At 40.8% G+C, this 13,234-nt stretch overlaps 3 protein-coding genes across 3 annotated transcripts; 1 reads left to right on the forward strand and 2 right to left on the reverse strand.

The window, feature by feature from the left end:
• The first annotated feature begins 2,790 nt into the window (after nucleotides 1-2,790).
• Nucleotides 2,791-3,655, forward strand: LOC111472045 (protein P21-like). Its single transcript, XM_023117739.1, has one exon. It carries the CDS (start codon nucleotides 2,870-2,872, stop codon nucleotides 3,581-3,583), a length of 714 nt encoding a protein of 237 aa, XP_022973507.1. The 5' UTR covers nucleotides 2,791-2,869; the 3' UTR covers nucleotides 3,584-3,655.
• Nucleotides 3,656-5,648: 1,993 nt separating this feature from the next.
• LOC111472040 (probable carboxylesterase 18) lies at nucleotides 5,649-6,842 on the reverse strand. The gene has a single exon (XM_023117731.1). The coding sequence runs from the start codon at nucleotides 6,809-6,811 to the stop codon at nucleotides 5,786-5,788; it is 1,026 nt and encodes a 341-aa protein (XP_022973499.1). The 5' UTR covers nucleotides 6,812-6,842; the 3' UTR covers nucleotides 5,649-5,785.
• A 1,047-nt stretch (nucleotides 6,843-7,889) lies between these two features.
• LOC111472032 (putative endo-1,3(4)-beta-glucanase 2) lies at nucleotides 7,890-10,150 on the reverse strand. The gene has a single exon (XM_023117718.1). It carries the CDS (start codon nucleotides 10,098-10,100, stop codon nucleotides 8,043-8,045), a length of 2,058 nt encoding a protein of 685 aa, XP_022973486.1. The 5' UTR covers nucleotides 10,101-10,150; the 3' UTR covers nucleotides 7,890-8,042.
• Between the last annotated feature and the right edge of the window lie 3,084 nt (nucleotides 10,151-13,234).

Here is a 13,234-nt window from a genome sequence, read left to right on the forward strand (position 1 = left end):
ACACTCTCGATCCACGTCGTGATGGTTCTGCCATTTGCAATAATTAATCTGGATGAAACTCAAAAAACACAATTCTTGAAAATTGAATTTCAAGAGAATAAACACGATTGTGAGCACGTCTAATGGTCGATGAGGCCCAAGCTTTCACAATACCCCAAAATACCACAATAAGGCTCTGATACCACTTGTTGTGCGCCGAAAGCGGAACAAATGTACTCACAACACCAAAATCACTCAAGACATACAATATTGCACTCAAAAACTTGATTTTTCAACACCATAAAGAATGGCATTATATAGCCTTCTGCTAAACCTAAAGATAAACTAACAAGCCTAAAAATATTAGCAAAACCTTGAGAATAGGTCTTGGTCCTAGAGAATAGGGCTTATGACAGTGTTTAACATCCCAGTCTCTAGCCCGTTGGTCTCGTCCTCGTCCTCGGTTGGCCTGCATCAACTAAATCTAGATAAAAATAATTTGATGAGTAATTAAATTACCCAGTAGTAACCAACTTATTTTTCATGAGTTCATAACTAATCTTTCAACGTGTTTTTAAGTTTTATTCGTCATTGACTTTTAGTTTCTCTTACTAGGGTCATCTGTTCATTAATGAGATATCTCAGCTACCTCTTGTTGGTGACAACAGAAAACTGAATTGAGATTGAGAGGAGGAGTGATTAGTTTCAACACCTCTAGCTTAGGTTACTGACTCTCTCTAGACATGTTTATCTTGAATTTTCGGACTTGTATGTAAGACTCGCTCTCGGTCAAATATGGCCTGTCTACTAATTGCTCTGGCGGCCTGTACATCTTATATACCAATGGTCAGGAGTACTCATTCTCTCTGACTTAGCACACAGCGCGTTGGTAGGAACTCCACGGGAATTAGTAGACTACAATACTCATATAAATAAGCCATTATGACTCTAAGATATGCTTATAGATGGTTGAGCCATGGTTCAACAATCTATAAGCATATCTTAGAGTCATAACCTTTCTATTAACATGCTTAGCATACTCACATCTGATGCATGCTTTCATACGTTTATAATGTTCGACTCATAGAACATTTTAGTAATCATTTATTACATGCTTACATCACATGCAAGCAGTCACAATATACAATTAGACAATCAATATCATCACAGCACGTATTAACATACTAAACTCTTAATTAGGTAAACAACATATTCACATGTTGTAAAACAAGTTAAGAACTAGTTCAAAGATCGATATGCTACTTACTTGATTTCGAACTCCTTTTCCCTTGGATGTATGTTTAATAGGGTATTTCAACACAATTCCTTCCAATTAGACCTATATTTCACAATTTTTAAAATAAGTATAGACCAATCTTGATAGGACAGGTCAAAAGGAGTCGAACGGGACATACCGGAAACCGAAATGAAGTCTCACGCGCCCTCACACTCTCAACGTGTTTGTCCCACGCACCAGGAGAACTCCCAGTCGCAGCTCCTCATGCGCCCTCCGTTTCTGCAATTTTCTCAACTTTTCTATTAATACCAATTATGTCCTGAAGTCATATTCCACCTCTATCGTCCCAACTTCTTCTACAACACATTCCACCTTTACCGCCCGTATTTCGTCCCAACTTCTTCTACAACTTTATAGATCTCCTTGTTATGATTCTAACAATCCCTATTTCATAACTTATTAAGCAGTTAGACCAAGATATCGGAATTTAAAGATTCTATCAAATGGGTTTTCTTACCTTTGAATAAACACCTAATATGGCTTATCCCTTGAGCTTCCGACGCTGATAGTTTCCACAAGCGTTCCTCTAATCTCAAGCTTGCGCCCCGACAAGGAAATGGCTTATCCCTTGAGCTTCCGACGCTGATAGTTTCCACAAGCGTTCCTCTAACCTCAAGCTTGCGCCCCGACATGAGTATTTCCGAAAGATTCACCAATTTTAACTCTCCTCCCCTGTTTTCCTATTTTTATTTCTTTTCTATTCTTCATTTTTAATCCCACACCAGAGCTCTCTAATTTTCCACCACTACAACAATCTCTACCACCCTTCAGCACCCCACGCACCTCCATCTTCCTCTCTTTTTCCCCTTTAATACACCTGTCCCTTCCTCCTTTCTTGCAACTATCTACCATGAGTGTGCACTATCCACCGCTAGCAGATATTGTCCTTTTTGGGCTTGCCCTCAAGTTTCCACACCCTTATATAAATGGTAGTTTGTTCTTCTCCTCAACCAATGTGGGACATCACAATCCACCCTCTTCGGGGCCAGCGTCCCAGCTGTCACTCTTTCCTTCCTCCAATAGATGTGGGATCACCCCCAAATCCACTCCCTTTGGGGTCCAACATCCTTATTGGCACATCGCTTTATGTCTACCTCCCTTCGGGGAACAGCGAGAAGGTTGGCATATCGTCCGATGTCTAGGTCTGGTACCATTGTAACGACCTAGATCCACCGCTAGCAGATATTATCCTCTTTGGACTTTCTCTTTCATGATTTCTCTCAAGGCTTTAAAACTGGGAAAGTTTCCACCATCTTATATATGATGGTTTGTTGTAGAATTATCATTTAAAAGTTTTTTAAAAATTAAAAGGCAAAGAATATCTACACACAAAGACAACCTTTGAACCCCAATTTTCTCGGCAATGTCCTTCTCGAAGGCATGAACCAAAAGCCACCTTAATGCTCGAAAGGTCAACCTGACGTGTTGAATACAAGTAAACGCATTGACTTGGATTTGATGTGACGGATCAAGAAGCATTTTAATCCCATTTTAATGCTTCCAATTCCAGCTATGTCATTCTTCTCCTACAAACATATCCTCTTCTCTTCTCTTTTCATCAATTTCATATTCATTACCAAAGCTCAAACCTTAATGGACCAAACCCTTTTGCCACTTGGCTCACAGAATAACATGGGTAGGTTCACTAGAAGCTGCGGCACTAGCCGTAGTCGTGGCTCTACCATCACTATGCTCAACAACTGCCCCTCCACGATTTGGGCAGCTATACTAGTCACTACCAGAAGTTTTGGCAGCGGTCGACGTCTCGAAAGCGGCGAGGCTTGGACCTTGAATATGCTCGACAGTTCGGTAGGACGCGTTTGGGGTAGAACAAATTGTAACTTCGACAACTTAGAGAGAGGACGTTGTCAAACCGGTTATTGTAGCGGAGTTCTCAATTGTCAAGACTCCGGCATACCGCCCTTAACTCTAGCTGAATTTGCACTCAATCAAGCTAACAATTTGGATTTCTTGGATATCTCTCTTGTCAAAGGCTTCAATATTCCAATCAAATTCAGTCCGAAGACGGCCTATGGATGTAGTAGGGGAGCCAGTTGCGCAGCGGATATCAATCGATTGTGCCCTACGGAGCTGAGGGCGCCTGGCGGCTGCCAAAGTCCATGCATGGTGTTCAAGACCAACGTATATTGTTGTAATAACTCGACGATGAGGTGTGGGCCTACGAGTTATTCAAGATTTTTTAAAGCTTTGTGCCCTGATGTTTATAGTTACCCATTCGATGATGAAGCTAGTACGTTGACGTGCCCTGGTGGCACCGGTTACGACGTCGTATTCTGTCCTTCGTAACATGTAACTGTTGTGTAATTTAAATTTGAACTAGTATTTTGACAAGAGAAGCCCTCTAATATCTTCGACTAACAACGTTTTTAGTTTCTATTTCATGGATGCATTGATTTTGTGAGCTATTAAACTTCCGATAGTAGAACAAATTACTAACTTATATAATAACTTTAAAAGAATTGTTAGTAGACTTCGTTTATATATACATATAGGAAGATCTGTTTGGGAAGTAAGCATCCCCTTTGACATCTCTTCGTCTACAAAGAATTCTTGATGCGAAAACACAGAGACAAAAGGCTGATCTTTGAATAGGAAAAAGAGTGGATCTGCATGATCTCAAATGAATTGGCTTATTCGAAAAAAGTCTTGTTCGTTGGAAGATCTGTCTCGTGTCTGGTCCTGCACGGTTCCACTCTACAAGAACTCCGAATCATTCTCTTCATCAGAAATGATCCGCTTGCCCCGAAATGACCTAGCCCAATAGGGAAATCCCAATTCATTGGGCCTTTCGATACAATCAAATAGAAAGCCCCAAGGGCGCCATATTCTAGGAGCCCAAACTATGTGATTGTATAAATCCTCCTCTATCTGTTGCGGGTCTAGGACTCCTTCTCCTTCCCCTTCTTCAAACTCTGATTCGTATTGTTCATAGAGAAATCTCTGATCAACGATAGAACAAGAGTAAAACAAGTGACTAACTTGGAGGAATTTTAGGAGAATTGTTAGTAGAATTAATAGAATAAGTTCATATCTACAAGAATTGGTAGTAGTTGGAAATTGTGAACCAAATTTTTCTGTGCTGGACCAATGTTGTTAGTGATTCTTAATTTGAGAAGAACGTTTAGGAAGCAAGTTAGTGTTTTTTTCTCTATAAATACACATGAGAAGTATGCTTTTTTTCACAACAACGACAAAGTTGAAAATTTAAGTGTTTAAGGTTTCTTTGTTTTGAAAGATCTCTCCCCTCAAGTTGTTCTTCGTGCTTCAATTATTTGTTTCGACATATTTCGATCGTGGGTCATTTCCAACATTTGGTATCAGAGCTAGGATGCCGAAAAAAATGTCGTCACCACACAAAGTTGCTAGAGGAGATGTGACAACAATTAAGAGTGGAAGGGAGGGGAGTGTAACGCTCCTATACCCGTTACTCACGAAGAGTAACCAGCAACATGGTCGATAAAGATGTGTGTTAACTTACAGGCATAGGGCATGTGGGACGAAGTTGAGAAGCATAAGGATAGGATGGCTCTTGTCGCCATCTACCAAGCAGTCTCAAATGACGTTTTTCTCATGTTGGCAGAGAAGGACTCGACAATGGCAGCGTGGGAGACGCTGCAATCAATGCATGTGGGTGTCAAGGAAGCAAAGGTGCAGATCTTGAAGAGTGAGTTCGAGGCTATCCGCATGAAGAACAGTGAGTCAATAGACGACTTTGCCATGAAGTTGACGACGATCGTCAGTGGCATCCATTCATTAGGCGACATGGTGGAGTAGATCTTCGTCGTCAAGAAGTTCCTTCGAGCCGTTCTCCCAAGATTCATGCAAATTGTTACCTCCATCGAGCAGTTCAACGACCTCAAGAACATGTTAGTTGCAGAGGTCATTGGTTGTCTTAAGGTCCATGAGGGGAAACTTCGTGGCTATGAAGACAAAGAGGGGGAAAAACACCTCTTACTCACACATGAGGAGTGGCTCACATGGACGAAAAAGAATGATGCGACTGACTTTTTTTTTTTTTTCCAAGTACAAGGGGATGTGGCAGCCATAACAAGAAAACAGAGTCGTGGACATGGTCGCAAACATGACCATAGACATGGTGACAGAGGAGGCCGTGACAATATCTCACAAACCCATGACAATGCCGAAAGAACAAGAGTATGATCCAGTCTTACTCTTGTGAAAAATATCGGCAATATGCAGTAGAGTGCAGCAAGAAGAAGCAAGATGAAGAGGTAAACCTCACACTCACGCAAGATCAAGATCTCGCCCTGATGTTGGCTGAGAACATGTCCAACCTATTGATGTTCAACGAAGAAAGGGTCATGGCAAACCTTCTCACAAAAGGAGAATACCGAGTGGTGACCAATATGTGGTACCTTGACAACGGAACAAGCAACCACATCACCGAAGATCGTTCAATTGGTGCATTAATTGGAAAGTACATATTAGGGGTTTGAAAAGAAAAACGATTAAACATTGAAATAGAGATTAAAGAATATTCCGGTGAAACATTCCAATGAAATCCCTCATCTCCTTAATCATTAGAGAATATTCCGGCAGATCCTCAAAGCTAAAGAATCCATGGACGCCGTTCGTAAACACCACCAATTTCACATCCTTTCCCATTCTCTTCAGCTCCTCGTAGTACCTCCTCTGCCGATCTATCAGAAAATCCAATCCTCCGGCCAAAATAATCGTCGCCGGAAAATTCCTCAGCCCGGAGACATCCCTTCCGTTCGGTCCATTCACATTCGCCGCCGCGTGATCCCGGTCTTCTCCCGCCGGCAAAAACGCCTTCCAGAACCAATCCGCAAGTTTCAGAGTTAACGGAGGCTGATTACAGAGCCGAATCTCCGACTCTGTTCTCTCCTCTCCGCCGAAAAACGGCTGCGACGCTATAAACCCAATTACCTTCACTCTCTTGAAAGCATACTCGCTCGCTCTCACTGCCACGTGGTGCCCTAGATTCCCCCCGGCGCTTTCCCCCAAAATGAAGCAACGGCTCAGATCTGCCCTACCCAATAGTGGATCTTCGTCGTCCATTTCGTCGATGAATTTCACGGCGTCAAATCCGTCGTCGTATTGGCAAGGGAATCGGAACTGAGGAGAGAGACGGTAATTCACGGAGATTACGACAGCTCCGAGTTCCTTGCTGAAACGGCGGGCGGCCATGTCCATTGACGTGGCGGCGGCAGAACCGAAGGCGAAACCGCCACCGTGAAAGTAGAAAATTACCGGCGGCAGGAGTGAGTCGGTAGCGGCGACGGTGGGGGTGAAGATTCGGAGGAAGAGATCACGAGAGGCGTCGATGGTGAGATCGGAAGAGGAAACGGCGTGGATTGAATTGGGATTGGGAGGGATTTTGGGGTCGAGGAAATTGAGAAGCCGGCGATTAACGGTGAGATCTGATCGGATAGAAGCGTTGAAGAGTAGGGCGGCGAATCGGAGAGTAAGACGGTGCTTCCATGGAAGTTGGGAGGTGGAAATCTCCGACGAAACACTGAACGGCTGCATTTTCACTTCCTTCACTCTTACCTATCCTATGCAATCTGTATTTAAGTTTTTTTTTTATTTTTTTTTATTTTTTTATAATTATTGAAATTTGGGGTCTCTACGTCGTCGGTGGACCTAACTCAATTGTTCGGGTGGTAATATTTGAGCTCAATTTTCGGGTTGGAACCCAACTCAATTGTTCCGGTGGTAAATTTTTTAGCTCAAATTTCTTTCTTTTTTACTTATTTCTTGTGTCGGGTTGGAACCCAACCCACGATGATAAATTTTTCAACTCAATTTTCTTTTTTTTTTTAATTACTGAAATTAGGGGTTCCTGGAATCTAACTCAATTGTTCGGGTGGTAATATTTGAGCTCAATTTTCGGGTTAGAACCCAACTCAATTATTCCGATGGTAAATTTTTTAACTCAAATATTTGAGCTCAATTTTCGGGTTAGAACCCAACTCAATTATTCCGATGGTAAATTTTTTAACTCAAATTTCTTTCTTTTTTACTTATTTCTTGTGTCGGGTTGGAACCCAACATGGTAAATTTTTTAACTCAAATTTCTTTCTTTTTTACTTATTTCTTGTGTCGGGTTGGAACCCAACCCACGATGATAAATTTTTCAACTCAATTTTCTTTTTTTTTTAATTACTGAAATTAGGGGTTCCTGGAATCTAACTCAATTGTTCGGGTGGTAATATTTGAGCTCAATTTTCGGGTTAGAACCCAACTCAATTATTCCGATGGTAAATTTTTTAACTCAAATTTCTTTCTTTTTTACTTATTTCTTGTGTCGGGTTGGAACCCAACTCACGATGATAAATTTTTCAACTCAATTTTCTTTTTTTTTAATTATTGAAATTAGGGGTTCCTGGAATCTAACTCAATTGTTCGGGTGGTAAATTTTCAACTCAATTTTCTTTCTTTTTTTTATTTATTATTGAAATTAGGAGTTCCTATGTGTTAGAGTCGTGTTCTCGTCTAATATTTATGAGTATCAAAATATATATTTTACAAAAAAAAAATATTTATTTAAATTTATTTAAATTAAATTTGTTATAATAAATTATTATCTAATAAAAAATAAAGCATGTGTTGAATTGATTGATATTATTATTGATTTTCGTGTAAAAGAAATAAAGTAATTAATAATTGATAAATTAAATATATTTTTTGAAATGGACACACACGTGAAACACGTGGGAAATTAGCGAATAAAAATCCGACATGTACGGAGCCATTGTCTTCAACCTTGTCTCTCCGGCCGACTGTAAATCCACCACAGAAGATTACTCAAAGAATTCCCATCATCATGTTTCTTCAACTTCTTCACCTTCCCGACAGCGTTCTTCTTATCATAGATACCTTCCAAAGCATACACAAACCCCTTCCACCCTTCTCCGGCGTCCTCCCGTTCCAACGCCGGCGACACCCATTCCACAACCTCCTTCACAAACCCCTCATCGGCAAACACCCTCTCCGTCACAGGCACCACCGGCAGCACCTGAATCCCGACTCTACATTCCCTCCACTCCGCCGAGGCAAACCACAGCCGACTCTCCCTTGCACCACTCCACAAAATCCCCACCACTCTGTTTTCCTCTGTAAATCCCTCGTCGTAGATCGAGCTTCTTCCTCCCCTGTTCACATGCCACCATGTCTGTGCCGCTGCAATCTCCGCCGCCGTCAGTGCTGATCCCACGGCAGTGAGGGATTCATCGCCGTATGCTAAACCCATCAGCGCTGCTGCGTAATACGCGTTGATGGCCTCGCTTGTACTCTCTTGATTCCTGCCGTCGGGGAATTCTGTCAATCCGGCGGCCCAGGAATGGAGCTTCCAGAAATCGAAGTTTCTAAACGGAATTGAAAATTGGGTGTTTCTGGATCTGTAGTTCATGTAATCATGAACCAAAGCATACGCCGGAGCTTTGTATTGATTCCCCCAATTCCGGTCGAGTTTTGCAAGAACGGCGATTGAATACACAAAATAACCCAAATGAAAATGGTGATCGTTGTAGATTCCGAATCCGAAATCCTCTGTTTTACTTGTAGCGCCGTTCTTCGTCACCAATCCGGCCCATTTCCGGTCATATAAAAACCCATTTCTCCCAAATTTCCCGTCCAGCCATGGCTGGATCCCTGTTTTAAGGAATTTCACCACCGCCGGAATGACACCGGCGGCGTAATCCACCTCCTCGGCGATCAATGCCAATCTCGCAGCTCTGGCTAGCAACTTCCCGTAGAAATACGACGCTGCCGTTGACGAAAGCTCTGTAACGTTTAAAGTTCCGACGTCGTGTTTCAGAGCAGCAACGATCTCCGGGAAGAATTTTCTCTCGATTCCGTTAATTGAATGCCAAGTGATCGGAATCGGAGCGAAGTTCAAATCCCATGAATCTCCGACGACGCCGACAAGGTCGCCGTCGATACTGCCGTACTTAAAATTCTGAAGAACGGTTAAATTTTCCGGCAAGACACGGCGGTGTAACGGATGAGCTAACATGAGAAGACCGCCGCTTCCTTTCTTCTGCCATTTATACGAAAACCCAAAATTTCCAGACAATTTCGCATACCCAGAAACAGGGTAACACCCACTGTACCTATCCAGAATTTGCTCTGTTTCCGCCGCGGAATTTGGCAACACAGCAACCCGAATCACGCCGGAAAATCCGCCGGACGTAACAATCTCAGAACTCTTAGCTTTCATTAAATAAATCGCCGCCGTGGAATAAACTACCCAATTCCGTCCGTTGCTCAACCGGATGATATGTTTAGTGGAACCATCATAAGAATCAACAGAATCAACGCCATTGCCGCCGGTAGAGATCGAAACAGAGGAGGTTTTCAAAACAGAGAAAGTCAAGTAAGGGCTTCCACGAACGAGATGAAATCTGAACTCGCCGATATCTAAATCAACGGCGAGGTCACTGAACGACGAGACGAAATGGGTCTTGTTAGAAACAGAGGAAATGGTAAGATCAGGGGAAAACGGCAACTGGGTGATCGAGGTATTGGAAGTACGAGATGGGTATGAAACAGAGAGAGAAGAATTGGCGGTTCTGATGAGATATGGATGAATGTATTCCGGCAGGTCGCCTTTGTTGAGGACGAAGTTTTGGAAAAAGGAATTCGTTGGAAGTGGAGAGGAGAGGAGGGAGGGGGAGAAGAATTTAGTTGGGTCGGGAACTGCGGTGGAGGTGGTTTCCGGGAAGGGGAATTGGGCGGAGGACGGCGGAAGTTGATCGGAGTATGCGGCGGCGAGGAGGAGGAAGAAGGGTAAGAGCCATGGGTTAGTCGCTGCCATGGCTAATTGAGTAATTATTGTTGGAGAGAGGATGTTTTATAAAGAGCGATTTTTTCCAACGTTATAATGCTCAACGTTAATATTCGCCGAGGAATATAGGGAAATAAAAATAATTTAAAAATAAAATTTAAAACTTTATTATTTTATTTAATTTAAAAAAAAATTAAAGCACAAATACCAAGAGAGATCTATTGTAAGTGGGGCACTTTTCAAACGGTTAGTTTATTTTAATTATAAACTTTAATAAATGTTCAAAATTTTATCTAAATTGTATTCGAATAATTATAAATGGTGAATAAATAAAACTTTTATAAAAGAATTGACAACTCAACCCAACTCAATCCTCCCGAACTTTTGGGTTCGGTCAAAAAAATCTCTCAATCCAACCCAACCTAACCCGACCATGTACATCCCTAGTTAAGAACTATAGGGTTAGTAGACTAACATGTACCTGTAAACCAACCTCCTACGGCAAAATAGGCACAAGGAAAGAGCAATAGACCGAACCAACCTACAAAAACGAAACGGTCCTTCTGTAACCAGTCATCCATAACATCGAATAAATCCTTTTCGTCTTTGGTAAATTTACCAACGGCTATAGTCATAGTGATCCTCCTATTCAACTAACTTCAACCATTTTCGAACACCTCATAGCATTTTCAGGGCCTTCGAGTCTATCATTTCTGTATGATTTCTACTGTCCCTTCTTTCTAATGGGTTTCGACCTAGATTACTGTAAATGAAAGTATTGTTCTCGTTTCTATTCTTCGTCACATTGTTGGAACAACAATATCAATATGAAAATATTTGGCACATGGAGCCGTGATCTGATATATAATCTATCGATATTTTAATATCGATAGAAAATATCTTATCTTATATAGATAGAAATTTATCTTATCTTCTATTTTGGAATCAAAGAAAGATATTTTATTACGGCTCATATTTTTAATAAGTAATGAACGCACCCAAAATAATCGACACTCAATCTAAGATGTGTCAACCCGACTCAATCCAACCCAACCCACGAACACCCTTATGTTAGATGAACAAGACTCTCCACAATGGTATGATATTGTCTACTCTCATCATCAGCTCTCATGGCTTTGCTTTGGGTTTCTCTAAAAATGTCTCATACCAATGGAGATAGTATTCCTCACTTATAAACTCATTATCATTCCCTAAATTAGCCGATGTCGAACTTTCATCCAACACCGATAATTTGTATAAAAAAATGTAAAAGAAAAAAAAAATTGTAGATAGGAAAATAGAAAGAAAAAGACAAAAATGGGCTCAACCAACCCATGAGAATGTGACCAACTAAAGTTATTATTTCACATGCATTTTTTTTTTTAATATAAAAGAAAGGTTATTTAAATTTACCAAATGTTTAAATATAATATTTTAATTTTTATTGATTGTTCAATTTATTCATAATAAATTTTTAATTAAATAATCATTATATTTTGTGGTGGGTGAGATTTTTATATAAAAATTTAATTTATATGGATCATGCCAACTTGATCCAATTGTAAAGGTGATTACGCTATAAAATATTTAATAATTAAGCTGACACCCGAATAAAATAGAGATATATCGATGAACTGATTTTACATTTAAAGGACGACCAAGACGAGTATAAAATGATTGAAAGTTAATGAATATACGACTAAGTTGTTGTTACCTTCCTTTTCAGTGGCTTCATTCGAAGAACTATAAGGTTAAACGTTTATGAGTGTTTTCAAGCCTCTTCGAACTATAAGGTCAAATTTCGAATTATGATTTGGATCCTAGGCATGGGTTGTTACACGAGAAATTCAAGAATTTGAGTTATGGTTTTGATGTTTAACAATTTTATGTTGGGCGCAACGTGACCATCTCGTAAGGAATGTAGGAAAATGCTGGAACCATAAGATTTCGAAGTTTGATATGAAATCTGGACATGGGTTGTTACACGGGAAAGTAAAAACATTTGGATTATGGTTTTGATGTATAACAAATTTATGTTGGGCGTAATGTGACCATGTCGTAAGAAATGTAAGGGAATGCTGGAACCATCGAATATCGAACCCGAATTTCGAATTTTGATTTGAAATCTAGACATGGGTTGTTACACGGGGAATTAAAAACAATGGATTATGGTTTTGATACAATTTTATGTTTGGCGTAACGTGACCATCTCGTAAGGAATGCAGGAGAATGTTAGGACTGTTAGATGAAAGTCCCACATTGGTTAATTTAGGGAATGATCATGGATTTATAATCTAAGAATACACTCTCCATTGATATGAGGTCTTTGGGGAAGCCCAAAGCAAAGTCATGAGAGCTTATGTTCAAAATGGACAATATCATACCATTGTAGAGAGTCGTGTTCCTCTAATAAGGACCATTAGTGGCATCCACATGTGCGAGTATGGATCCACCAGTCGGCTAGCACATCTCTTGGGCTCCTTTTGTAACGGCCAGTAATTAAATTTTTTTTTTTGGCCTAGTTGCGGGAAAAGGCGCCTGAATTCCGGTGAGGCACTGAAATTCTCACAACCTCCGTCATACACGCTCCCCCGATGCCCACAACTCGTGAACCATCTTTAGTCACCCTCCAGAAACACTCCTACATGAGAAAAGAGTGAGTAACAAAGAGAGAAAGGGAGAAAACGAAAGGGTGTGTTTTTCCAACGAGCATACAGGCATACAGGCGACACTATGAATCAATCATAACGTTCAATAGAGGCATGTTTCCAGCATAAGAATCGACGATCATCAAGCACATATACACAAAAGGTATTTTGATAACCAACTTTTTATACATTTTGAGATATAATATGTGAGATCTTATATCGGTTGGGGAGGAGAATGAAACATTCTTTACAATTGTGTAAAAACCCCTCCATAACATATGGATTTTAAAAACCTTGAGAGGAATCTTGAAAGGGGAAAACCCAAAGACAACAATATTTGCTAGTAGTGGGGTTGGGCTGTTACAAATGGTATCAGCCCTGAAGGGGGTGGACTCGCCAACGAGGACGCTGGGACCCAAAGGGGACGGTTGTGAGATCTCATATCTGTTGAAGAGAGGAAGAGAAGGAGAACATGGACACGAGGTGGTGTGCCAGTAAGGACGTAAGGACTTCGGG

The sequence above is a fragment of the Cucurbita maxima genome, unplaced genomic scaffold, assembly GCF_002738345.1.
Source record: "Cucurbita maxima cultivar Rimu unplaced genomic scaffold, Cmax_1.0 Cma_Scf00063, whole genome shotgun sequence".
Classification (NCBI taxonomy): domain Eukaryota; kingdom Viridiplantae; phylum Streptophyta; class Magnoliopsida; order Cucurbitales; family Cucurbitaceae; genus Cucurbita; species Cucurbita maxima.

Excerpts from the sequence above, each read along its gene's own strand:
- LOC111472040 (XM_023117731.1), bottom strand. The coding sequence starts at position 6,811 with ATGCAGCCGTTCAGTGTTTCGTCGGAGATTTCCACCTCCCAACTTCCA.
- LOC111472032 (XM_023117718.1), bottom strand. The coding sequence starts at position 10,100 with ATGGCAGCGACTAACCCATGGCTCTTACCCTTCTTCCTCCTCCTCGCC.
- LOC111472045 (XM_023117739.1), top strand. The coding sequence starts at position 2,870 with ATGGACCAAACCCTTTTGCCACTTGGCTCACAGAATAACATGGGTAGG.